General features: G+C 44.1%; 1 protein-coding gene across 1 annotated transcript in view; it reads left to right on the top strand.

Annotated features, from left to right (window-relative positions):
* NR5A2 (nuclear receptor subfamily 5 group A member 2) overlaps positions 1 to 17,712 on the top strand; it is a gene marked incomplete at its 5' end in the record, with an annotated part of 125,304 nt that extends 107,592 nt beyond the window's left edge. The window contains 1 exon segment of the mRNA XM_082672035.1: positions 17,437 to 17,712. Within this exon segment, the coding sequence (XP_082528161.1) occupies positions 17,437 to 17,684 (248 nt within the window). The 3' untranslated portion in view covers positions 17,685 to 17,712.
* Between the last annotated feature and the right edge of the window lie 9,514 nt (positions 17,713 to 27,226).

Here is a 27,226-nt window from a genome sequence, read left to right as displayed (position 1 = left end):
CCCTCACCTCCACTCCCACCAAAGACCTTGTCTCCCGGTAACGAATGCAGGGCATGATTAAAGGCACGGAGGGCAAAACTGGAAAATCCAATGGACCCGGATTCTAATCCAGTTCCCAGTTCTGCCACCAGCCAGCACCAAAGTGGAAAAATAAGAACAACAACAATAGCGTCAACCTACTGGGTTGTCTTAGCTTTAAGTGAGATAATGGGAGCATAGATAGAGACCTCAGAAATGTTTCTTGGTGATATTATTAGTTAATAGGCCATTCACCATAAATATACAAGGTCCATACCTTACAAGCTGAAAATGCTCAGATGGCTCTTACAGGATAATATGTATTTCCATTCATCCAACTGATTTCCTTTCCACCATGACTTTTGTTTTAATCGGAGAAATAAGAACTGTTCTTGATTAGATGATGAGGGATTTGTTTTCTTTGAAATAGTGACGGTAAACAGTTGGTCTGGTCACCTCATACAATCTAAGTTGTATATCTTTTTAAAAAGAGACATCTCTATCCACAGATGTCATATTCATAGAGTTTAAAATAAAGCTCAGAAAAAGATTTTGCTTTTTTCACTATTACACAATAGACTGGGAGAAAGACAGCATCTCAAGAATCTTTTGTTTGTTTGTTTGTTTTGAGATGTGTTTAATGCTTTGAAGAAGTGTTTCTTTAAAGTTTAGGAAAGGGAAGCTTCCTTATTTCTTCACAACCAAAGAATAACCACAGCACAGTTCACTCTTGGAAGAATCTCACCGGTTCTGGAGTCATTGTTGCCTTTGGTCACAGTCAGATCAGCCCCCAGATTGCTGTTTGTGATCTAATGTCACTCTGGAATTTTAAAAATTATCCCCGATTTTCTCTGTTAATGAAGGCTGAAGGACAACAGATAATCGGGAGATTATCCAAAAATCAAATCTTAAACAGCTATTTCAATCCTCTGCTTCACAAGATGAGAGCTGTTATGAATACCAGCTGTACCTCGGAGGCGCTGAGTGGTGTGGAGCTGCCCTTGAACTCGATGTGGGTCCAGTCACTGGGCCCCCACGAGGCACAGGGGAAGAGTATCTGGTGTTTTGTCTCATGTACTGAATACTTAAGGAAATGTCCATGAGACACGGCAGACACCACGCAGGGCTCCTCCTTGGGGCCACGGGAGCGACGCCCTGACTGTGGGAATTAGCACAGTGAGCAGGTCGGCAGCTCAGCATCTCCACCGCTGAACCTGACCCTTACCAGAGCCGCTCTGGGGGATGCCTCGGGTCAGGAAGAACCTTCTCTGCGCTGGAGATACTTCTCACCAAGGAAATATCACTGGATGAAATGACTAAAGATACTCTACGGCCTGGGCACCGTCCTGCCTCGTGGGAATGACTGTTAAAATACATTTAAAAGATGAGGAAACTGAGGCTTGGAACCTGTTCCTCGTTCCAAGGTCAGCTGGCCAGTGAGAGGTTCAGAGATTTAAAATCACCTCTTTTCCCTTTTCCCAGCGGGGGAAACGCAAGGATCAATAATTACCCTAAATAGTCAAGCGTGGCCATAATACAGCCCCAAGAGCGCCAACCTCTGCCGACTCTTAAGTTCATGATACCTGGGTGTGGAAAGGTAGGGTCACCACCTATTCATCGTTCCCTTGCTCTGCAGGCTTAGAACTGAGCACAATATTTTCCAGAACAAATATGATCAAATATAAGGTATTGTATTATCAGCGCTATCCCTGTCTTAGCAAAACCCACAGACACATCGAGGCAGGCAGGTGGGGTGTGGAGAGCTTCCTTTGCAAAATGTTTCAAGCTCTTAAAAGTTCTGTCTCATCTTTCCTGTTACTTTCTCTGCCACATCGTTACACAAATACAAAACAAATCGGTGATGGAGTTTCTGTCTTTCACCTACAAATATATATCCCTAAGCAGTTGGATGAATTATTCACTTATGTCCAAAAAATTGACAAGTATTTGGCTTCAATGATCTTGTTAGGTAATCAGTTTCCCTTCCCCCTTAGTTCTCACCCCAAAGACCTCTCTTTTCTTTTTACAGTCAAATGATGCAAAGTAAGTCTTGATTTTTTTTCCCCCTTCGTTCAACCTCTGATCTTATTGAGTGGAATTTTAATAAGCTGAGGAAAATGATGGAACGATAAGTAACAAGTGTATCAAGCTCTTAAAGAGTAGTTTTATTTTAACACTACAAACTAAAAGAAGAAGCCAAACAAAAAAACCTTGGATGTTTAGAACAGACGTATACAAATAACAGCTCTCGTATGGGCCTGAAGTTGCAAGCATTTTCCTGATTGTGATGTTACTTTTTAGTACAAGTGGAAACAGAACGTGCGATGTATAAGAAACCGCACTAATTCAACTTGGCAACAGAAAGCCGAATTCACATGTAATTAAAGAAATGCAATTTTAGTGATCTCACCCCAATGCTTTTTCCAAAATAATAGAGTTAATCACAGTGGGGTACAATGAAAAGAAGATTGGGAACATCAGATGCAGCATTAAAAACTTCCCAATTCATATGGGAAGATATGTTTATGTATGACTGATTCACTTTGTTATAAAGCAGAAACTAACACACCATTGTAAAGCAATTATACCCCAATAAAGATGTTAAAAAAAAAAAAACAAAAAACTTCCCAATTCTGACAGGTTTTCCACCCAATCCTATCATTCATCCATGGTGTGTCTTTCTCAGAAGGCTGGTGCCAGGAGTGTTGGGGGAGGAGAGATAAAATAGATGAAAAGGCTTTGATAAAAGTTCAAAGAACTAAACACATGTTTCATTCTCAGAAATTGTAAGACACGCTAAGCCTATATTTCATAAAATCCCTTACAAAAGGCCTTTAACAGTTAAAAAATGGATTTTAAAATAGATGACACATAAACAGTACTTTTAATTCCTTGAATTTATGATTCTGCTGCTGGTTTCAGATAGAGTTGATTTCCCCGGAGTTAGATATTCACACTGTGACTCAGAAAGGCATTCTTTAAACTTCGGATCAAAAATAAAACGCAACTTGCATAGAGCTCAAGTAGCTGGGTGTTAATTCGTGCACCAACCACAGACAGTGCTGGAGTTTCCCATAGTCTATTTCTTGCCGTTTGGGAGGCCAAATTCCTTAACTTGTTACACATTCTTGTATCGACTTAACTGTAATATGTTTCCTTCTTTTAAAATAACCAAGACTTACTGTTTCAAATGATGCGTGTGTTACATTCACGTCTTGGTTTCTGTTGAAATGAGTGGGATGAGAAGTGGTGCACCGGGTGTTGTGTTTGATTCTTTCATATCTAATCACAGCTGCCACTGGGCGGGGGAAGTAAGAGAGCCAAGTCACAGCAGTGATATCCCCGGGGCCCTATCACCCAGGGAATCGGGTCGGGAGCACAGCTGGATGGTGGAGACACATCTATGTCTTTCTGGCACCAGACAGTCCTACCGTCTGGTGGCCTTGGTACCAGAGAAGATTCCTTGAGGTTCCTGCCCAATCTGCTACAGGCCCTGAGGTCTGAGTAATACAAGCGATACAGTATAAACTGGTTATTTGGGGGAGATTGTCGAATGCCTTTTTTTTTTTGACATTTCCACCCGCTCTTTAGTTGGAAGGAAACTTCTCCCTCTTCTCCCCCGCTCCCCCGGACCCTCGGCCCTTCTCATCCCTGGCCCTTTCCATCCCTCGCCACCTCCCAGGCCTGGAAGACAGAGAAAACGGGCTGGAACCAGCCTTGTGTGTAGAACAAGCCGCCCCTGGCAATGCAGTTGCGCTGCTGCCTGTGGACTAACAAGAGCCCTTTAAAGAAAAGGATTTCTGGGCTTCCCTGGTTGCGCAGTGGTTGAGAGTCCGCCTGCTGATGCAGGGGACGCGGGTTCGTGCCCCGGTCCGGGAAGATCCCACATGCCGCGGCGCGGCTGGGCCCGTGAGCCATGGCCGCTGAGCCTGCGCGTCCGGAGCCTGTGCTCCGCAATGGGAGAGGCCACAACAGTGACAGGCCCGCGTACTGCAGGGAAAAAAAAAAAAAAAGGATTTCTTTCAAATGCTGAATTATGAAGGAGTGTTGATTGTATGGGTAGAAATAGCTAGAAGAGTACATCTTCTGTCTTCCGGACTATGGCTCTAACGTGGAAAAATGTTTGAAGTCCACTGTGTATTGCAAATACAATACCTCGTTTACTAAATGTACATTTATATTCTCAAATGTTACCCTTTCTTTTTTCTCTTAGAAATAATCTCTCCCAGAGTCCGTAGGAAAGTTGTACAACACGAACCAAAGCTGAGTACGTCGGACTGAGTTGGACTGTTTGTCACTCACTCTGCCACAGAATAATATTTTAACTGGCTCAGCTAATATGGGATCCAAGTTCGTAAAAGTTGGAAATCAATCATTGAATGCAAATACGGTCTTCATCCCAAAGACGATAAGAATGCCTTTAAGCTAATATTTTTAACAAGAACGGTTGGACAGCCTCTCTTGTAAATTTTATCATACCTGAGGCAGTTTTCCTCATTCGATTAGCTGGAAAGCTGAATTTATCCTGAGGCAAACCAGACATGGAGGCCAGGCTAAATTCAACAACTGGAGCTTAAGTTTGGCTTAATATATCCCCACTTGCATCTGCCTGTTTAATTCTCTTTCATATGATAACGTTGGTTTATTCATAGGCCTGACTTGCCTACGAACAAACTGAAACCCATACCTTATTCGAAGAGAATAAGATGGCTTGGCCAAGACGGCAGACTTTTCCTGAGTGGAAATCAAAAATGCAAACGTACGATTCAAAAACTGTTTTAGAACGTGACGACGAGAGTGTGGTGCGGAGCTTTTCTCTGAAGAAGGACAGCTTTTTATGCATGTGGACATTGCCTATTCGGAGGGGACAGATGGTCTTTATAACAAGATAAGGACCCAGGCTCCCAAGGCCGGCCGGCCAGGGCAGCTGCAACTCGAAATGCTACCTATTTTATCAAAACATTGTATGTATTTGCCCTTCATATTAAGTCTGTTTGACAGACAGCTTTATTTGAAATTTAGGGGGAAACCGGGAAATTGTCTCATCCTGTGCCCCTTTAAATTCTGTTCCCTGGTTCAAAATATTCCATCAATTCCCAGCCAGAGACCTTTTTTTTTTTTCCCTTTCATTCTCCATGCATTTTTATGTGGCTTTCAGTATCAAGTGGCATGTAGAGGTTGATAAAACTCACAATCTGTTTCGATTCTTGATCTTAAAACCCCTGTAGGATAGCCTGCCTTCCTCATTTGTATCCCTCGGAATTCTGCAAAACAAATTGCAAATGTATAGAGAGAAGGAAAATAATGAATGTCGTATGTCAGCGGCTGGTCCCTGACGTAGCACACAGCCCCCAGACAGACTTTTCTCAACATCTTCAGATTACCTACCACTTCACAACATCAAACAAACCAGATGGTCTTCCTTCTCCTACACATTGAACTCAGTTTCTTCAATTTTGTATCGAATTGTGAAAGTATTTTGAGTCAAAAATTCCTCATTGTTTAGAGAGGAATGATAGAAAATGTGTTCTACTGTTATAGCTGAAATTGGTTATGAATGTAACCAAGTGAGGAACTCTGAAACTGCCTAAGGGTCTAGTAGCTGGGACTTGGGCTCGTGCAAGGTGTTCAGTCCTTCCTAGGGAGTTACTCTGCATATGGTTCATATTCATGGGACCTAAATTCAAAGTAGCAAGTTTCCTAGGATCTATATTGGGCATCTGGGCTTCCACGAGGATGCTGTCTAGGAGGAGAGGCAGGTAACAGGGACTGTAGGTTCAGGAAGGCCTTCCAGACACAAACAAGGCGAAGATGGTTGTGTGTAAATTAATGTGAAAATGTATTCTCGTTTAACAAGCGTGAAGGGGGTTCGACTTGGTCCAGGCACCGTGCTAGGCCTGGGGAGGGGTGACCGTTCCCAAGGTCGAGATCCCTGTCTTCACAGTTGACAGGTAATCAGGTGACATCCAGCGCCCCCTGTGATGGGCAAACGGAGATGGGCTTGGGGGAGGCTTCCTGGAGGCCGGAATGTCGGTGCCAAGGCTGGGGGACATTGGTCTGAAAATCGGTGCAGGAAAGTTAGGAGCTGGGACAGGCTCCCAGAAACCAGGGAATGGAGCGTGTGGTGTTACACAGCCAGGTTTGTGATGCCCGCTAGCCATTCAGGCAGGGTGTCCAGGAAGTGGTTGGATCTGCAGAACTGCAGCCTTGAGCCTGGGGCCTTGAGTGCGCGGGGAGGGGGGACGGCGCAGCGGAGGAAATAAACGTTCTACACGCAGAAGGTGCAAAGGAGGCAAGAAACGCCGGCTGCCTTGGCGCTGCGGGCAAAGCACCCAGCCAGGATCCCCACTGAGACAGTGTCCTTAGAAAGCACAGCACAGGGTGGAGTTGGTGCTTTTTGTTTACGATTATGAAACAGTTCTGCAGGAAACAAAGTCTGCCGTGAATTTGATATGGAAGCATAACGGCATGTCAAAGGCCCCCAGAAAAAAGAAGAAGAAAAAGGAAAGAAAGATTTTGGTTTAGGGCCAAGCAGTATTTAACCAAGAAGTGTGTTCTTTCATTCATCCCTCACATATTTAGTGAGGGTTTTCTCTGTGCTGTGCACTGGCCTAGATGCTGGGGCTCAGCTGCAAATTAGACCAAGTCCCGACCTTCACAGCTTTCCTTCTTCATTTTTATTTATTTATTTGGCTGCGTCGGATTTTAGTTGCAGCACGCGGGATCTTCGTTGAGGCACGAGGGCCCTTCGCTGCAGCGCACGGGCTTCTCTCTAGTTGCGGCGCGTGGGTTTTCTCTTCTCTAGTTGTGGCGGGCAGGCTCCAGGGCAAGTGGGCTCTGTAGTTGTGGCATGCGGGCTCTAGTTGAGACACACGAGCTCAGTAGTTGTGGCTCGTGTGCTCAGTAGTTGTGGCACGTGGGCTTAGTTACCCCGCAGCATGTGGGATCTTAGTTCCCTGACCAGGGATCGAACCTGCGTCCCCTGCATTGCAAGGTGGACTGTTCTTTCCCACTGGACCACCAGAGAAGTCCCACAGCTTTCCTTCTTGTGAGGATGGCAGGCAAGTATAACAATTAGACAAATAACCGTATACTGTAAAGTCAGTCAAGCATCAGTAAGAACGTACAGTTTAGGGATGTGAGGGAAGAGGAAACACAAAATGAATAGAGGTCACTCTACAGCATCAGGAATTGGTCCATGGAAGGAATACACAGGTAACCTGGAGGGTGTCGGTGGCCATCTGGTTCTGCAGAGCAGTGGATTCTCAGGTGTCTGTTACATTATGTTTAATAACCTACACGTACAGTACATTATTCAATGTTTAATTGAACATAAAATTTCTTTTTTTTTTAATCGAAGTATAGTCGATCTACGATGTGTTAGTTTCTGCTGTACAGCAAAGCGACACAGTTATATGTATATACACATTCTTTTTCATACTCTTGTCCATTATGGTTTATCCCAGGACACTGACTGTAGTTCCCTGTGCTATGGTAGGACCTTGTTGTTTATCCATCCTGTATATAATAGCTTACAATGTGCTGACCCCAACCTCCCGCTCCACCCCTCCCCCAACCCCCTCCCCCCTGGCAACCACCAGTCTGTTCTCTACAGAACATAAAATTTCTCGCCTTCGCCGCTTTTAAGGATACAGTTCAGAGGTATTAAGTCCATTGACGTTGTTGTCCAACCAATCTCCCAAACTCTTTCCATTTTGCAAAACTGAAACTCTGTACCCATTAAACTACCCCCATTTCCCGCTCCCCCCAGGCCCTGGCAGGCGCCCTTCTGCTTCTGTCTCCATGAATTTGACTGCTCTGGGTACCTTAGATAAGTGAAATCATACAGTGTGTGTCTTGTTGTGACTGGCGTATTTCACCTGGCATAATGTCCTAAAGGTTCATCCACGACGTCAGCCTTGTTGTCCACGTTGTATCAGAACGTCCCTCCTTCTCAAGGCTGCTCACTATTCCATTGTATGTAGCGACCACATTTTGTTTATCTCTTTACCCAGTAATGGGCACTTGGGTGGCTTCCACCTTTTGGCTACCGTGAACTGTGTGTCTGTGAACAGACACAGGGCACGCATAGGTCTTGCACACGTGGCATATATTTTTAAGGCAGAGTCAGGAGCCAGAGTGATCAGATAGTGGGGCAGCGCTGTTTTAGACATGGTTCTCCACAGAGGCTTCTCCAAGGGGCTGATGTGTGAGCGGAGTTTCGGGTGACGTGAGGGAGAGAGCCCCACACGATCGGGAAGAACCATCCCGAATGCAGGAACAGCAAGTGTGAGGTCCTGAGGCAGAAACAAGCAAGAGGACTGCTGTGTCCGGAGAGGAGCCCGGCAGAGATGTGGTCTCAGGGTTAGACTGGGGCAAGGATGTCCGACTTATCCTGAGAAGGACATGTCTGTAAACTCACGGAACAGTGTTTTGTTCGACGCATTTAAGTGACGCCGTTTGTATCCAATCTATAATCTGTAGACTTCCGGAAAGGGTGCCTGACCCGTGTCAGCACCCAGAGGCAGCTTTGCAACTTCTGCAAGCTTCGTCCTCAAGTCCATGCAAGAGCTACACCCATCCTTGTAAAGGGGGGCGCTGCTAGGACGTAAATGAATTCAGGTACCATTTACCTGTGGCACGGTGTGTCAAATCATGGCTGCATACTAAACAGTTTGAAATAATTTGTAATTCAGGCCAAAAACCATCTTGAAGAATTGAAGTCCTATCCGGACTGTTGAGTGAAAACGCAGGTGATGGGGTGGGTGCAGGGCGATGCTTGTCCCTACTTGTTTGTTGGCGACACCAATCCAGCACCTTCCTTCCAAAATTTGGGCTCATAATCACGCAGTTGTAGACTCAGAGCTGGGTGACAAGAGATCGTCAAGTCCAGCCCTTGCCCTTCACAGGCCAGGAAACTTGAGGCCCCAAAGAGTGACATGCTCGTGATCTCACAGTTGGAGACAGAATCAGGACTAGAAATCACGACATTTGATTAGTGAGGAATGTTCTTCTCCTTTGGGAGAAAAACCACTGCCCCTTGGGGGTGACATATTATGAACGCAAAACTGACAAAAGGGCAGGCCCACTGCGGGTGACATTCTTTATGCAATGGTATTTCCTGAGCCTGTACTTTTCAGCAACCATGTGAGGCACTGCATTAGTAGCCTTTTGTCCAGAGTGTCATATGTGTTTGGGGAAATTGGGCTTCAAAATTAAGAAAACATGGTGGAATATCTTTAACTGAAACTTAAGCCTTGGCCATGTTTTCCTGAATACTGTTTGTGATTGAGGATAGGATAAACTTGCAAGTAATCCCTCTACCTTCCATTAATTTTGGAAAACTGCAACATCAGAGATTCTGTTTTGTCCATGCAACTTTATGGCAGGAAAACGATCACATTGCTGTGTAGAAAGGTTACCTTCCAGGTGTGTATTGGAAGCAAACAAAATCTCCAAATTTTATCAGTAAAATTATAAGAAACATAAGGCCCCGTGAGTATACAATGCTTGTACACTTTTTAAAGTTTATTCATATTTAAGGTATCATTTTACTCTTCAGCGATCCTAAGAATTATTTCCCCATTTTGCAGATGGAAAAACTGGCTCAGAGGGGACTGAGCGACTTGCTTGAAACTAGATTAGACCACCATTCCTGTCAAAAATCAAGTGGCTTTCAGACTTTTTAAATTGATGAAACCCTCTTTTCTAAATATAAAGCAGGTTAGAATGGAGAAAGTTACTTCGTAGTCCCAGCACCTCCACAGCCCCGGTGGCAAGGGCTGGGCTCGGGCGTGCCCAGAAAAGGCCCCCTGGAGGGCGCCTATGACGCTGGACTCTACTCAGTGTCAGCTGTGACTATTTTTAACCATGATCTGTGGCATTAAGACGATTACGGTGTGTAATACGTCAATGTAAGTGTCAGGAGTATGTTATTTCATTCAAATTCTCTGAAAATTTCATTCAGGGATTATGAGACCCTTTAGAAACTGAACTATCGGACCAACCAGCACACCCCTTTCTCCAACCCCCGCAGGTGGCAGGAACTTGTGGGCTGTGACGTGGGGAGAAAGCTCTGGGACTGAGATGTCCCGAGCCCTTCGGGGCTCAGGTCCCACCTCTGTGATCTCGTGGGGCAGAGCCCAGGGGTTTCGAGGGAGACACCAATTCCAGCTCAGGACATGTGTGACTCACTGAACCCCTCTGAGCCTGTTTCTTTCCCTGGAAAATGAGAATCATACCTTCCCTGTAAGATTCTAACAGTATTAAATGAGATACGTAAAAAGAATCCTGTGCACGTTGACAAGCACTTGCTAAATGTCAGCCGCTCCCCCATTCTTTGGGTGTGTCCTTACCTTAGAGATCATGGAAAAGCTGTTTAATCTCTCTGAGTCTAAATGTCATAACACCTGTAATGCCTTCTCAAGAAAGAATCCTTGGTGAGTTGGCTGTGTCCAGAATCCCACCACTGACCCCTTCTCTGTCCACACGATCCCACCGACTCCGGGGGTTTCATCCATCACCTGTCCGCTGACGGCTCCCAGATCTGGACACCAGGCCTGCCTGTCTGCTGCGTCTAGACCTGTATCTCCAGCCGTCTCCCCTACCTCCCTAGGGAATGTCCCACATGCTCCTTAAACTCAACCACGGCTGCCCCTCCAATCTGCTCCAACTCCTGCTGGAGGGATGGCCACCACCTGCCTGGTGTCATCCAGGACCTTTGCTCGCGATTAATCCAGGGCCAGCAAGCTCTGTTGAGTCACCCATCTTGCTGCCTTTCGAGTCCATCCCCACCCCCATGGCCACCGCGCTTGTCACCTGTATTCCTGCGAGAGCCTCTCCACACACCTGCTCTTTCTGACTCAGAGAGCTGACCGCATCCTTCCTTCTTAAGATGTTGCAATGCCTCTGCACGGCTTCCAGAACAAAATGCAGACTCTCGCCCTTCACAGTCCTAAACCTTAGGGTCCATCCTTACTTCACACCCTGCTCTCCTCCATGGAAGGTAAGCCGCTTTGCGGGGCTCCAAGGACCCCGTTTCCTGTCACAGAGGCTTGGTGTGGGGGTCGCCGTCTCCTGCCACCTTTTCCTCCCCGTGTTGCTCAGCTCACCCGTTTCTCAAAACCTCTCAGGTGTCACTTCCCCCAAGAACCCTTCTTGCCCCCAGGCTCTGGGTTAGGTGCCCATCCTGTGTGTGTCAAGGGCACCCACTTCTTGTCTCTGAAGCACTGGACACAGAGATTGTGTCTTTTATTCCTCTATCTTCCACACCTGGCACAGGGCTCTTTGAATGAATGAATGAACGAATGAATGAATGAATTCATAGACGGTGTATACATAAGGTATGAAAGAATAAGTGAAGCAGAGTAGCATGTTTTGTAACTTAGGAAGCACCAACCAGTTGGAAGGGCTTCTTTCTACATACAGAAATAATACGTATGCTGTATGTCCACATTTTTACACACAGTTCCTGTCAAAGAGTTGCATTTTCTTGTTAGTAATTTATATATGAAGACATTGAATTGTATGTTCTGGTCGCTAAAAACAGCTCTTGGCTCATAATCATACACGTGTGCACACATGTACACACACACACATTTATGTAAAGGACTTACCAGTAATTAATTTAAAATCTTGAGTTTAAGTTTTACTGGAAGCAGAGTAGAATCTAATCTCAGGCATCTGCACTAAAAGTGTCCTGTCTGCCCATCTCCGACCCCTAAAGAGCCCTCACTATTAAGCGAACTTGGTTCATATGAAAAGAGCCAGCATGTTGCTATCCGGAAGTTCCTACAAACTTATTTATACAGGGCTTCCCTGGTGGCGCAGTGGTTGAGAGTCCGCGTGCCGATGCAGGGGACACGGGTTCGTGCCCCGGTCCGGGAAGATCCCACATGCCGCGGAGCGGCTGGGACCGTGAGCCATGGCTGCTGAGCCTGCGCGTCCAGAGCCTGTGCTCCGCAACGGGAGAGGCCACAAGAGTGAGAGGCCCGCGTACTGCAAAAAAAAAAAAAAAAGAAAAATGATTTATACAAATTATTTAAATATAGCCCTTTAAAAATAATTTTAAAATGAATTCCTTATAGAAAATTCATTTCCTTTCTTCTTTGCTGTCCTATCAAAGGAAAGGGTCTTCTGAGGACAAATTGTGAGCCAGTTTACAGATGTCACCCCTCCAAAAGCCCCAGGGGAAAGAAGTGTCCTCCGGGTGCAGAATGGTACCTCTTTTCCCCACTTTTGTATCTTTGAAAGGACAGGATGAGATTTTTTTCCCCACATGTGGAAAGTGAACAAAGATAATTATATTATTGGGCCATTTGAGTCTCCCGGCCCCCCAGCCTCCTTGCTCAGCAAAGGACCAATCTCTGAAAAGAGTGTGCTGACCGGGAGGATTTACAGCCTGTGCCGCATGGCAGGTACCAGGGAGATAGAAATCAGTATCTTCATCTTCAGAAAGAGCCTGAATGCCACGTAATGACTGAAAAGCCAGCTGTAATATATTCAAGAAGACCTAAGGGTTTACTTTCCACTAAGGATGGAAAAAAAATCTGAGTACCCCACTGTGAGCTTATCATAATGCTGCCTCACATAAAAAGTTGGTAATTAGTCCCTGAGTGAATAAAGTAGAATGGATGATAAGAGATTGATACTTAGAGGAGAAGCTCAAAATGATTTTGCCAGTCATCAAAATTTAAAGGCGCTGGAGAAAGGGTTGGATGCCTCTGTCTGTTTACGTACTGTTTCCAACTCAGAATCTGTAATGATAGGGTTCATTAACTTGCGTTTCTAAATTGTATTAAGATGACGTTTACATAAACGTCAAAGAAAAACGCAGTGTGCCGAACGCGGGAGACTTTGGGATGAAGCACCACAGAAGAACTGGGTGGAAATAGTTCATTCACGAATTTCCTGTGTTATGGACTCCTGGTAGGGATGAGCTAAGACTCCCAAGCGTGCCAGCACCCATTCATTAGAGGAGGGCTTGGTTGGTAGGGGAGCACCCCAGAAGAAATGGTGAAGGTTTTCAATGTATTTTATGTTTAGTTTTTCAGGAAAGGGCATTGAGTAGCATCAAAAGGAATTCTATGAGCATTGTGGGAGCACATTTAAATTTCTGGACTCTTCCTAAAAAGTACATACAAGTGAGCTACGTGAAAGAGAAAATTCCAAGGCTTCCGAGAGGTGGTGGCATCTGTGTTTTGGAACTTCTCCATTGGCTTTTTTTTTTTTTTTTAATTCACAATTTTTTTGGTTGTTGTTTGTTTTTGTTTTGTTTTTGCGTTACGCGGGCCTCTCACTGTTGTGGCCTCTCCCGTTGCGGAGCACAGGCTCCGGACGCGCAGGCTCAGCGGCCATGGCTCACGGGCCCAGCCGCTCCGCGGCATGTGGGATCTTCCCGGACCGGGGCATGAACCCGTGTCCCCTGCATCGGCAGGCGGACTCTCAACCACTGCGCCACCAGGGAAGCCCTTAATTCACAATTTTTAAAGGTTATATTCCATTTATAGTTATTATAAGATATTGGCTATATTCCTTCTGTTGTACGATGTATCCTTGTAGCTTATTTATTTTGTACGTAGGAGTTTGTACCTCTTAATTCCCAGCCCCGATCCTGCCCCTCCCCCTTCCCTCTCCCCACTAGTAAACCACTAGTTTGTTCTCTGTATCTGTGAGTCTGTTTCTTTTTTGTTATATTAATATTCACTAGTTTGTTGTAGTTTTTAGATTCCACATATAAGTGATATCATTACAGTATTTGTCTTTCTCTGCCTGACATGTTTCACTTAGCATAATACCCTTCACGTCCATCCACGTTGTTGCAAATAGCAGAATTTTATTCTTTTTTATGGCTGAGTAATATTCCATTGTATATATGTACCACATTTTCTTTATCCATTCATCTATTGATGGGCGCTTAGGTTGCTTCCATATTTTGGCCATTGTAAATAATGTGCTATGAACATTGAGGTGTATGTATCTTTTCAAATTATTGTTTTCACTTTTTTCAGCTATATACCCAGGAGTGGAATTTCTGGGTCATGCAGTATAGTTCTAGTTTTAGTTTTTTGAGAAATCTCCATCCTGTTTTCCACAGTGGCCACACCAATTTACATTCCCCGTAGTGGAAAAACCAAGGTCTGCCTGTCAGACCGAAAATGAAAGACACTCAGGAACCCAGGGGCTCACAAAAGAATTCACCACAGGATTCTTTGAACAGAACACACTATTACATTTAAAATATTTCAGGGAGAGGTCTATTGTATAAATCACTTTTTGAAAGCTGCTCTCAAATTAGAAAAAGAGAGGAGATAGACTTATAAGATACGTAACAGCTGTAAGATACATAACAGCTAATGTAATAGGTCATTTTATAACCAATCAACCTTGGACAAATACACCACTAATATAAAGCAAACATTAATTGGAGAAATCCCTGGGGAAGCCTTGACTAAAACATATAATATATAACATGTCACCCGAAGATGCTGGCAGTGTACATAGGGAAATGGACGATTAATAAAGGAGGGCAAGATGCAGTGAGAGAGACAGGAGCTGAAAGAGATAAGCCAGAGCAATGATCCAGGAACTTCTTGGTCGGTGAATGAGAGTAATTCAATCAAAATCTTTTTCTTTCTTTCCTTCCTTTTTCTGGGGGCCCGTGCCATGTGGCTTCTGGGATCTTAGCCCCCGACCAGGGATTGAACCCACGCCCCCTACCGTGGAAGGGCGGAGTCTTAACCACTGCACCACCGGGGAAATCCCTCTTTCTTTCTTTTTTGGACCCTGTAGCTTACATATCAGAATCATTGCCACTAAATTACAAATTGCCTTTACAGACATGGAAAACAAAATAGACATTCAGTTAGTAAGTGCCTTTGGGGCAGCTAGCAGCATAACTTTTTTTGTGTTTAATGGTAAACACATTAAAAACAGTCTTTTCTTTCAGAAGGAAAATTGCATGTATTTTTAAACTTTGGGGGGAAAGGTGGCGGTTTGGACCAGTATTCACAGAAATTATCCAGCAAATGCTGATCTGAAGATTTTAATGATTATATGTACTAATAGTAAGTGAATAAACCAGAACTTGTGATCCATCCTTTGTTTTATGTTTGTTAGCAGTTGTCTGTTTTTGTTTTTGTTTTTCTTAACAGAATCCCATAGTTTATCACAGAAGGTTGAACCTCATTCTCAAAAAATACATTTATCAAAAAAAGAAGGTCTCAAAAACAACTTTCTGAAAAGACTATTATTCGTTTATCTTGCATTTCATTCCGTGCAAATTCCTCCCCTATAAACTTCTGTGACTATTGCTAGCTTTTCTTGCTGTGAGACTATCTTTCATTGTAGCATAAAATAGTGTGCTCCGTTTCGATTGTTTTCCTATGACTGTGTTAAAATCACTGTAACAACGGAAGTTGCTTGTTTGGGGTTTTTTTTTTTTTTCCAACTTCTTAATGGTAAATAAAAGAGAAAACAATTTTTCCTTACGTTTCATGTTTAAGTTTAAATGTTTTCTTTAGGTTGAGTGGAGGGTAAAGGGAAACAACGCTAAGAAGTTGGTCAGAATTCAGATGAACTGTTTTTGCATTACCCGTTCTCTGCTGGGAAGCTTTAGGAAGGACTGATGTCTGTAAGCAGAGGGTGAGCGTCTGAAAGTATAAGAGCATGGCATTTTTCCGTCATCTGGCCAGGTATAGCGTAGTCAAGGTACTTCCAGTTTACATTTTGTAATTTTGAACCAAATATAACTAATATTTCTAAGTATTTGAAATAACTTAAAATAACTTTTAAGACATTTTAGATGAGATAGATGGAAACTGCTTTATTAACTGTCAAGTACCACCTGGGTACACTGTCCAGTGGGTAACAATTTAAATGTCAGTTTCAATGCCACGGGAAGGCGTGAGCTCGTAGCGTAGCATTTGTCTGTTTGTACATCTCATTAATAAATAATCAGATATTTCTGATTCTCCCGTCGTACTTTGACATAGATGTGATCCCGAATGCTCACACTATGTCGGTCCTAATTCCCCACTGTTTTTAATTTGGGCCAGAGATTTGGAGACGGAAAGGGGGAAGCATGTGTCATGCAAAGTTACGGCTCAAAATGTAAACACTGAAATCATCCTGGACACATTTCAACAGCAAATGTAAGGCAGCCTATTGTAACAGCATTTAGAGATACCAAAGTGGACCCGCACATACACACAGGCTAAGGTTAACAACACAGAGAGCCGAAAATATTGGATAAGAGTTATTTTGGGAACTCTTAACTGAGTTTAGCACACTTAACCTTTTAGTCATAGTATTATGTGGTTTTCTATAGAATCGTTCTTATTTATTTTTCTCCAGTTAGAAAATAAAGCGGGGGGAGGGGTGGATGCATCTGTGTACCTTCTTAGCATGGATGTCTGTAAACACACACACATCCATGCCTTTCTTCCAGAGGCTTCTATATACACATTGTGTAAAAGTTGTACAGTTAACATAAATGAACTCCACAAGAGAAATTCCACCACCACCGTTTTCCCTTGCTCACTGTCTGTGTGTGTGTCGGTCTGTCTTTTGACTCTGTTTCCCCCTATCCAGCATTTATGAGGACCTATAAGGCAGAGCATCTCCAGGAGTTAGGCTGGGTGGATTGCCTGCGTCCGTCTCCTCTGTGTGAGCGACTCATGTCCAGAAGGAAAAAAAAAAGTGAAGTGTCAGACTTTAGAAACCACATTCAGGTTAGAGGGTGCCGGCCATCCTGGCTTGAATTCTGCCTAAAGGACAAGGCTTTCATTTGATAAAGATCATTAGTCAGCGAGACATATATTTTAGAGAGTTCCCAGCAGCGACTGTTCCTCTGGCAGTCACTGGAGTGTACAGATGGTTCATTAGCATAGGCTAGACAAGTCAAAGGCTTTCAGAATCATTTAGAAAATGTCAAACAGAAACAAGAACCCTGTCACTTTTTATTAGAATTAACTACATCATACCCTGGACACAGATTTCACCTTGGGTCAGAAAAATTAATACAGAATTCTATGAATTGTGTCATATACTGGGTTAAGATAGGTCTTCCTAGAGGGACTCATTTGCTGGCAATATATTATGATCTCTCTGCTTTAGGAATCCTTAAACCTTTCCTTTTGTGAGATATGAAAAGAATTGACCTTGCTCAGAATCCATTGGTGTCTAATTGATTTGGAGGTGTAGGCAGAATTTCAACAAGACATTCTTCTAAAGCTCTTTTGTGACCGTTTTCCCGGGAAGCTTGGTGAGTGGGGCTGACTGAATATCGAGCATTGTAGCAAGTCTGCTTTATGTCAGGAGGAAAATACCTCCTTTAACTGAACACGCTGCTGGGGTGAACAGGAATTAAAACATCATCGAATTATTGTGGGGTTTTTTGTTTTTTTTTTTTAAATCCAGATGTCAAAAACCTGGAGAACTTCCAGCTGGTCGAAGGTGTCCAGGAGCAAGTTAACGCTGCCCTGCTGGACTATACGATGTGCAACTACCCGCAGCAAACAGAGAAATTCGGGCAGCTGCTACTCCGACTACCTGAGATCCGGGCCATGAGCGTGCAGGCCGAGGAATACCTCTACTACAAGCACCTGAACGGGGACGTCCCCTACAACAACCTGCTGATTGAAATGTTGCATGCAAAACGGGCTTAGTTACAGCCCCTAGGAGCGCGGCTTCCAAAACACAGATTGGTGGGGGGAAAGAAGAACAGGAAGAAAGGGAAAAAAATAAAATAAAATACTCTGAATGGCTCCAAGCAACACGAATGAAACACTTGGTTTAAAGATATTGAATTTAATAAAGCATAATAAATACTTCATAGCCAATAAGTGATGGATCAGGGTATTTGTACTGCAGACTGTGAACCAAAGGCGTCACATCCCCAAAGAATTCCGCATAAAAGACGTTGGAACGGAGTGAATTGGACTCACGGGTGGATCCCAACACAACATCAGGATGAAAATGGACAGAACCGTTCTTGTATAGTGAAACTGATCTCCGCTGTGAAGGAATCTAGGAACCGATCTGTGTTAGCCATTAGGCTTTTGCAGCGGGGGATTTGAGCTTCCAGAATTCCTCCGTGGTAAAGCGGAACTGAAACCGTTCTCAAGAGTTCGTCAGCTGCACCGATCATAGCCCCTTCCCTCTTCCTTTCCAGGACGCAGCACCTTCTGTCCCGTGATCAAGGAATCTGTACTAAGGACTAGCGCTCAGCCACACCCACTAGTAGCTCCACCAAATGATGAAAAGCCTAATCTTCAATGTCTGTGTCTTAGACCTGCAAACAGCTAATAAGAACAGTCTATGAATATGTTAGCTTGCCATTTTGACTATGTTCTGGTTTGTTTTGTCATGTGTTCATGTTAAAAAAAAGAAAAAAAGCAGGCAGTATCCCTCTTCTGATCTTACCTAAAGCATTAATTAATATTAAGGGCAACGAGTACAAACTTCGAAAGCTTTAGCTCTCGCATTGTAGGATTTCATAAAAATTTCCAGCAGAAAGGCTTGTTAGACTACATCAGCCTTTTTAACCATCCAGGTTTGTAGCTCATTAAAAAATACACCATGAAATGTATTTTGCTGGGATGTCAAGTAGTCACAGTTCTAACTAGTTTAAAACAAAACGGAAGCATGTTAAGCCACGCGAAATAAAGGAAGGGATGCGCAGATAAATTGACTCGTTGCAATCGATCATCCCCTAAGCGCAGATAGGAAACGGTGATCTTTACGTATGGCCTGGAAAGATAGTAAAGTGATTCAGATCTTCCCCAAAAGGGAAGGGAAGAGAGTGATACTGACCTTTCTAAGTCTAAAAGTCTGCTGTTGAACAAATTGGAGGACAGAGAATTGCGAAACAAACTCTCCAAACGATGCTGTCAGTATTATTCACAGGCGATGCCACAGATCCAGTAGTCTTGCCTTACTTCACAATTCTCAAAGGTAGCTGTGCAGATGTGGATCAACATTTGTTTAAAATAAAGTATTAATACTTTAAAGTCAAATAAAATAGAGTGTTTACATTCTTTAGGTCCTCTAGGGGGAGGGGGGAACGTGTGATATGACAAAAGAGCTAAAGCAGTAATTACCTTAATGTTATTTTTCTGATTGGTAATTATTTTTAACAGTACTTAGTTATTATATGTCGTGAGACACTAAAATCAAAAACGGGAATCTCATTTAGACTTTAATTTTTTTTTGAGATTATCGGCGGCACAATCACTTGTAGAAACTGTAAAAAAAAAATGAACGTTATCTCCTAGTCCCTTAATTTTTTCATAAATGTTTCTGGCTTTTGAATAGTTTATTTATATTGTATATCATAGTTTCAACTGTAGACAATTATGATGCTAATTTATTGTTCCTTGGTTTCGCCTTTGTCTGAGATAGCCAAGACTGAAGAAACCAAATATATGTGTTCATTGTAGCATGTCAAGTTAGCGGAACATAGTTCAGAGACAGAGAGGGGACTTGATGAATTAAAATCATTCACTTGATTAAATGTCTGTAAATCTTCATAATTCTTACTGTAGTTTATTTAATATCTATTGTAAATTATGTGACTTGTAACCTCCTCTGTTTTCAAGTAAATTTAACAAGGGTGGAGTCTTACCTGGTTTTTCTTTCCAAGTGTTGTAAGTTGTATACCAAAGATATTAGTTATCACTTCCGTGTGTACAAAGAGGATTATTTTATTATTTTTATTAATCACCTCTAATACGCGTCCATGCGAAGGGTACCCATCAGCTAAGCCGGGCGTCCACAGCCCCGCGTGCAAAGCTCGGTCACCCGTGTCATCTCCGTGGCTCAGAGGACAATGGGAAAATAGAGTCCATACCCAAAGCAGTAAATAAAACAGCGGCATCTTTGCTCTCCCCAGTTAAAAACCAGGTTGGAGGGGAAGAGTGTCAACAGTTAATGAAATGGTTCCATCAATGGGTACGGAACATGGGTGGAAGCAATTTCGAGATTTGGGGCATGGTTATTCGGAGGGTCCTTAACATTGCAAAAAAAATTGTAAAAAACAAATACATTGATGCCAAAAGTCCAGGTTTTAGAATGCCAGCCGCTTGGCGTCCGTGGCCCATGCGAAGCGCGCGAGCGGATTTTCTCTAGTGTTCATCGTTAAGTGGCTTACAACCAGACATTGACTTAGCAACTGCTTCATCAACTACAGGATTTATTAGTAAAAGCAGGCTCAAATATGAAGGTTTGGGGCTTGGCCTGGTTTATTATCGTTAGTCTATGTTTATAAACAGAAAGTCTGTCATGTCTGAATATTTGTCTTACAGATCTTCTGCTGCTCCCTTGGATCTGAACCCATGCAATGTTTAGAGTGTGAAGTTGGTTCCTTGTTGACATTACTTACTGTATCAGTGAAATCAAATTGTCCTGTTGGTTCTTGCCAGGAATTTCTCAACAAAATGGAATTTTTTTTTCAGTATTTCAATAAATGTTGATATGCCCAGCCTGATCATTTTTAGAAGTTTTTATGGTGTCCTCATTCTGTTGGGTTCTAAAGCTTCTACGTAACTGAGATCCTCGACTAGGAATGGAGTCCAAAGAATTCCACACGAAGAGATACTTTTCCTTCTCTAGATGCTTTCTCAGGTGGTCCACTGTCCTTAGTTGGATACTTGAAGCATTGAACTCAATCTGTGCATCACCTCTCCATACATGAAACAAAGCAATTTGTATCATTAACTGTTACAATTGTTGGCAGAAATCTCTTACGATATCTGTCTTTGTAGAGCTCACTGTGCCCTAGTCACGTGGCCAGGTGTTTCGTTAACTCACTTAATCCTCAGATCAGCTCCACGAGGTATCATCCAGCTCTTACAGCTTCTTGTTCAAAGTGATACACTAGTCAGTGGGAAGTGTGGCTCTAAGACCCACGGCCTTAAACGTGACAATATGCTGTCGCGAAACGAGGGGTTTGCTTCAAAAGGAAAGGAAAATCAGGCATCAGGTACTAAGTTATTGATATTTGATATCAGTGTTATCAATGATATTATTGATAAAAGCCTTTAAATTTTTTTGGAGTTTAACCCTAAAATTTAACATCTTTTTGTTCTAGACATTAGCCTTCTCTATTTATTTATTTAGCTATTTATTTATTTATGGCCACACGTTATGTGAGATCCCCCTGCCAAGACCAGCAGTAGGTGTCATGCCTTTGCCAGGCAGACACTGATTCTTCTTATGGTCCCAACAAAGGATACCGAGGAATCAGATCCAAAATGCCATACCTAGAGTCTAGTAGATTGCAGAGTTAAGATTTTTAGTCAACTAAATAGTGGCCCACAAAACACATCTCCCTTGTCAACCTCTTACTAGGAAGAACTTTAAAAAAAAAATTCTTGCTGACATATGAAAAAATATGTATATATTCATACTTAGTTGGAAACTAACTTCACATATAGAAACGTGTACAGTTTGATAAACTTTTACATATGTATACACCCAGGTAATCATCACACAGGTCAAGGAAGACATAGAACATAATTTTTTTTAATGTTTTTATAAGTGGTTATATACATTTGTTAAAAAATTGGTGGAGGGGGAGTCTTTCTGAAGCCCAGCCCGACAGCCAGCAGAGGTGATTCTGAAGAGCAGACACCTCACTCACATAACTTGGAATTTCTAACTCTCACAAAGTTGTTGAATCCATCAGCATGAAGCAGCCCCTGAGGGGGGGAAGAAAAAAAAAAAAAAGGTTCTCGCTGATGTGCATTTGATTGTTATATTCGATATTCACAGAAACTTTGAAGAGGTTTGTACCTTTAACTAAGTTTGACGTTCGGTTTGAAGCCATCTCTGATGTATATTTTTATGAGAACCATGTGGAGAGTTTGTTCTCCATAACACAGGTCAAAATGCTACGACACTCAGTGATCTTGACATTTCCCTGGAATAATAAAGACCAATTTTCCTTAAGGCTGAACAGGAAGTGTATGGTTTAGTCACTCAAAATAAATATTCCTGCAGTACTTTAACTGTTTCACATAGGCATTTGTTTTATGTTAAGTGAGGAATTAATAATTCAGTGACTGAGATCAGGCTGTGATGGTGGTTTTGTTTGTAGAAAAGCTTAGAACTAGTCTGTGAAACGTCGCATATTTAATTGTTGCTAGGAAAGAGGGGAAGAGGCAGAAGGGGTGTAATTAGACTAATCGCTGAGTATCCCTGATGTGAGTTTGACACTAAACGGTCAAGAAGCCAGTAGACTGGTGATTGCTGGGCCCTTCACGCTCCCCTCCTGAGCTGAGGCCAGAATGGGGCGGACCCTGGGTGCCCCAAGAGGTCTTGTGGACCCCAGCCCAGCCTCCCTGGGACACTGGGCTGAGACTGTCCCCAGGACCACGTCTCTGAGACAAAGCCAAGGGGAGACAGGAGGCATCCTTCCAAGGGTGACTTTTTGAAAAATTCTATTCATTCATTCAAAACTGCTTCTCCAGCATCTGCCATAGAGTAGAGGCAACTTGTGGTGGTGGAGGTGCTGGTTCCCCACATACACCTCCTCTGTGGGCCACAATGCCCTGAGGTCAGATGAGGTGACCCAGGAAGGTTGCTTTCCCAGCCCTTCCTCAGAGCGCGCCCTGCCAGCTGACAACAGAGAGCAAATGAAAGAGGTTGCACTGGGGGCTTCCCTGGTGGCGCAGTGGTTAAGAATCCACCTGCCAATGCAGAGGACACGGGTTAGAGCCCTGGTCCGGGAAGATCCCACATGCAGCGGAGCAACGAAGCCCATGCACCACAACTACTGAGCCCACGTGCCACAGCTACTGAAGCCCGCGTGCCTAGAGCCCCTGCTCTGCAACAAGAGAAGCCACCGCAATGAGAAGCCCGTGCACTGCAACGAAGAGTAGCCCCCACTCGCTACAACTAGAGAAAGCCCGCGCGCAGCAACGAAGACCCAACGCAGCCAAAAATAAATAAATTTATTAAAAAAAAAAAGAGAAAAGGAAAGAGGTTGCACTGGAGAAACCCACGCCATCCACAGCAACGTCTTAACTGAAAGAAAAACAGTTTGCTTACTAATCCAGTATTTCTCACCTGAAAAATACTGAGCGTCTACTACATTCCAGGAAATGATCTCATTGAGGAAATGCATCCAAAGAACACATATTAGAAATGATTCAAGAAAATAACAGCATCTCTCTTTAAGCATTTATTATGTGCTAGGCATTGTGAGCTACATACTGTGACAGACTTGGTAGTTGTCTCCCCAAAATCCATCCTTCCTGGTTTCCTGGACACATGGCTCCCCAGTGAAAGACTACATTTCCCAGCTTTCTTTGCAGCTGGTGTGATCATGTGCCAAAGATGCGCCAATGGTGGTGGAACGTGGGCGGAAACGATCATCCCACTTCTCACCCTTTTCCAGCGTCAGAGACTTGCCACTTTCCTTGGACTTTGGCTCTTACCTCCTTCCCTGCCTGGACCCAAGGTGTGGACTCAGGTGAGAGAGAAATTAACTGCTCTTATTTAGGCCACTGTATTTTGGAGTCTCTTTGTTTCAAAAGCTTAGCATTTCCCGTAATATACAAAAATGATACTATTGAATCCTCGAGCCAACCCCATCTTACGACAAGGAGACTGACATTTACCGAAGTTAAGTAACTTGCCCGGGTCTTATAGTCAGTAAGTAGTAGGGCAGGGTTCACATGATTCTGTTTGATTCTAAACCCCGTGCTTTGAACCCCCTGCAGGCACAGACCGGGCATCCTGCAGGACCTGTGTTCATTACTGAGCCTTTTCTTCAGGACTCAAAAGAAGCAACGGTGACAGACAGTTTTTTAAATAGTGGCACCCAAAACACAAAAACATTCTTTGTCCCAACAAGCGTGGGAGTGATCGGTTATAACCACTGGCGTCTAAAACAGGTGTCGATTGCCCGGGACCTCGGCGACATCCACAACATACAAATTCTTTGAGTCTTACATACACAAGAATCGGGGGCTGTAAACCTTTATTTGTACACCTTCTCGACAGGAAGTATCACCATCATCACCACCCAAATGTTGGTCCTGACCGTGTTGTAACTTTAAGAGCTCCCCTAATTTTCTCATACTTCAGTCCGACTAGTAGTTTCCCTATTTATTTAATCACAAAGTCATTCAAGAAACATCGTATCTGCATTCACTCTTCATAACATCCTATCTACGAATCCAAGGCAATAATGTTTACGAAGAAAAGACATTTTGTGCCTGTCATTTCGGCTCACCTACCTTTGCCATCGACCCACTTACTAAAGTACTCACTACGTAAAAAAAAGAAAAGAAAAAGATCTTGTCCCAAGGATTTTCCCCAGAAATAAATTAAGACTGTCAAAAGCTCTCTGCCACTGAGGTGGAGCGGCTTCTATAAATAAGCGTGGAAACACGTGTCGCGCTGCCCCTGGTGTGGCCGTAGCAGTTTTTACTTCCCCTCTGTTCCTGCCGTGTGGCCTTGTGTTATTCCAGTGTCAAATGTTCCTACAACTATTGTGTGGCCTGGATTGCGGCCAAGTTCCCGGGGCGATGCCCAGCCGGTGCTCACCCAGCCTCCTACCTCCCTTAAAGGAGAAGAAAGTGTGCAAGTACCCAGGGGAGGCCTCACATCTCCTACACCCACCCACGCACCCACTCCCAGTGTCACTGATGAGAAAAGGACGAGGACGGAGAACCATAATTGTGCCCTGCGCCATTCTGAGCCGTCATTTAATCAGATCATCTCCTTTGATTCTCACAAGCCTCGGAGGTGGGCATTATTTATCCCTGTCGCATCACAGATGAGGAAACCGCGGCTGAATCACTGCGGTTTCCTAAGGTTGCCCAGCCGCTGGGTGGCAAGGCCGGGACGCTAACCCACCTCCATTTCCCCACGGAGCCGTGTGTTTCACTCGGATCAGTACAGAAACTGCAAAACAACACAGGAAGAGGTGGATGCTACGCTCCGCAGCTGCTTTTCTTGTTTCATCATCATGCTGCCTGACTGTTTGGGACGAACCCTCCCTTTGCCCAGCTTCAGTTGAGATCTATATACATCTCAAGAAAAGGCAAGAACACACACCCCGGTCATGTGATAATCTCACATCTGTAAAAACCACTGTGGCATAACAAAGCCCAAAAGTAACAGCACTGCCTCCGCGGTTTCAGCTTTTGAGAAAAAGCTCATTTTCTCTTTGTTCACTTTTGCTTTGTTTTGTTTTAATGTAAAGGAACTCAAACGAGGAGCTGGGTTGTTTTCAACCCTAAAATGCAGCCACCTTCTCCAGCTACATTGGTGCCTAGAATGTTACTGGCCAAAGAGAAGCTGGTGGAAGGTGCAATATTTAGATGTGGGTGCTGTCCACAAAGGCGTGAAGGGCTGAAACTCGGGTGAGTACTGAGGAACAAGAAGTAGGAACCAGGTGCCAAGGGAGAGTCACAGACATGAGAGCCCAGAAGGACAGAAGGACGAGTTCAGAACGTAGAGGGATGAAAGGGGGGTGGGGGGCAGACGGGATGTGGCCGCCCCCCTGCAAAAGACAAAGCCTGTAATCTGGGATCAGCCAGGTAACAATGAGAAGTGTCATTGTTCTCCTGATATTAAAACTGTCACTGTATGACCTCATTCTGTGAAAAACTGTGGCCAAATAAGGAATGACATCAAATGATCTTACCCATGTGTAATTATTTTAGCTCCGCTGAAGCACCCTCAGAACTTCCTGCGTTTATTTTCATGCAGGGCAGTAAGAGCTTCCATGGCACTGAGCGTCCAAAGCAGGGGGTTTCCATCCAGCTCTGATTTACGACCCACAGAGGTGCCAAGTTCCTGTTTTTCAAGCTCTGCGGGAAACTTTCCCAAATACAATCTGATGTGCAACAGAGCCACCTAGCAGATTTGGGGACGGGAGGGGACTGCGGGGGACCTCGGGGCCACGAGTGTTTTTATATTGTGAACACAATTCGTGATCATTAGGAGGAATAGGGAAACCCGAAGCCTGCTTGTTTTGTAATCCATTGGTGAAACACTTGTCGCTAATCATCTATGTTTGCTTCCGAGCCCTCCGAGCCGAATGAAAGCCTGGGACCTCCCTTCTGTCTCTCAGGAGGGCAGGAATGGAAAGTCGCTCCTGTCACCCCCTCGGTGCCTACAAGGGGGTCCCGGCTCCCTTCAGCCCCTGGTTAGAAGTGTCGATGGCAGTGGCTTTGCAAACATGGGGCTGCACACCTGCCACTTGTGTATCTGGGGACACCCCAGAGAAAGCGTCAGGCTCCCAGAGATGGAGGGAAGTGGGGGGAAGGGTAGCGGGGAAGGGGTTCATCTCCCTGCCTGCCACACCTTCCCGCTGTGTCACCAACTACCTTTAAATCGGGTAACTGTGCTCCCCACACAGGCTAAGACCTTGTCCCCAGCTCGCTGGACCTTGCTCTACATCTTGTGTGGGCAATTTCGGTCCCGTACTTTTCTTGATCAGAGGAATGTGAATAGGCTGTTTACCCATCTGTGGTCAGGAGCTCAAGACAGCGGTGGTCCCGGTCCAGGTCCAGATGCCCAAAGGCGACGACCTGTCCTTCCCTTCCTCCCTCCCTACTTCCTTTCTGACGAATTGCCTGCAAAATACAACCTCCCAGCCCAAAAGACGCATGTCCCAGTTGGGTACTGTGCCATCACATGGGGCTAAAGAATTAAAAAGGAATTAAAGTCTGCTGAACGCACCCTGTGTCTTCCACCAGGAAGCTGTGAGTGGTCAGACCCTCTGCCAGGGACCCATTCCTGTTCCCAGCCTGAGCTGCTCGCAACTCCACACCTACCCAGAATAGGTGCTTGATAAATGCTTCTTGGATTGAATCGAATATTTAATGGCTTTTCTGGGAATTTAACATATATTTGAAAACACAGATAATTTGAAAAGCAGTGTGAACAGATCTTTCACCTTGAAAGATCCTGATTTGTATGAAAATCTGCCTCTTCACCTTTCTTATAACTGCTTTCAAAGAGAACCTAATAATCTAAAATTGTACTTTCACCGATAATTTCTATGTCAATAGATTCTTTTTATTTTTTCTTGAAGTTTTTTCTTTTTAAAAAATATTTATTTATTTATTTATTTATGGCTGTGTTGGGTCTTCGTTTCTGTGCGAGGGCTTTCTCTAGTTGCGGCGAGCGGGGGCCACTCTTCATCGCGGTGCGCGGGCCTCTCACTATCGCGGCCTCTCTTGTTGCGGAG

This window comes from Grampus griseus (assembly GCF_964374135.1).
Source record: "Grampus griseus genome assembly, chromosome: 1".
Classification (NCBI taxonomy): Eukaryota; Metazoa; Chordata; class Mammalia; order Artiodactyla; family Delphinidae; genus Grampus; species Grampus griseus.
The sequence above is the reverse complement of the archived record's forward strand: the minus strand, read 5'-3'. Positions and strand labels throughout refer to the sequence as shown.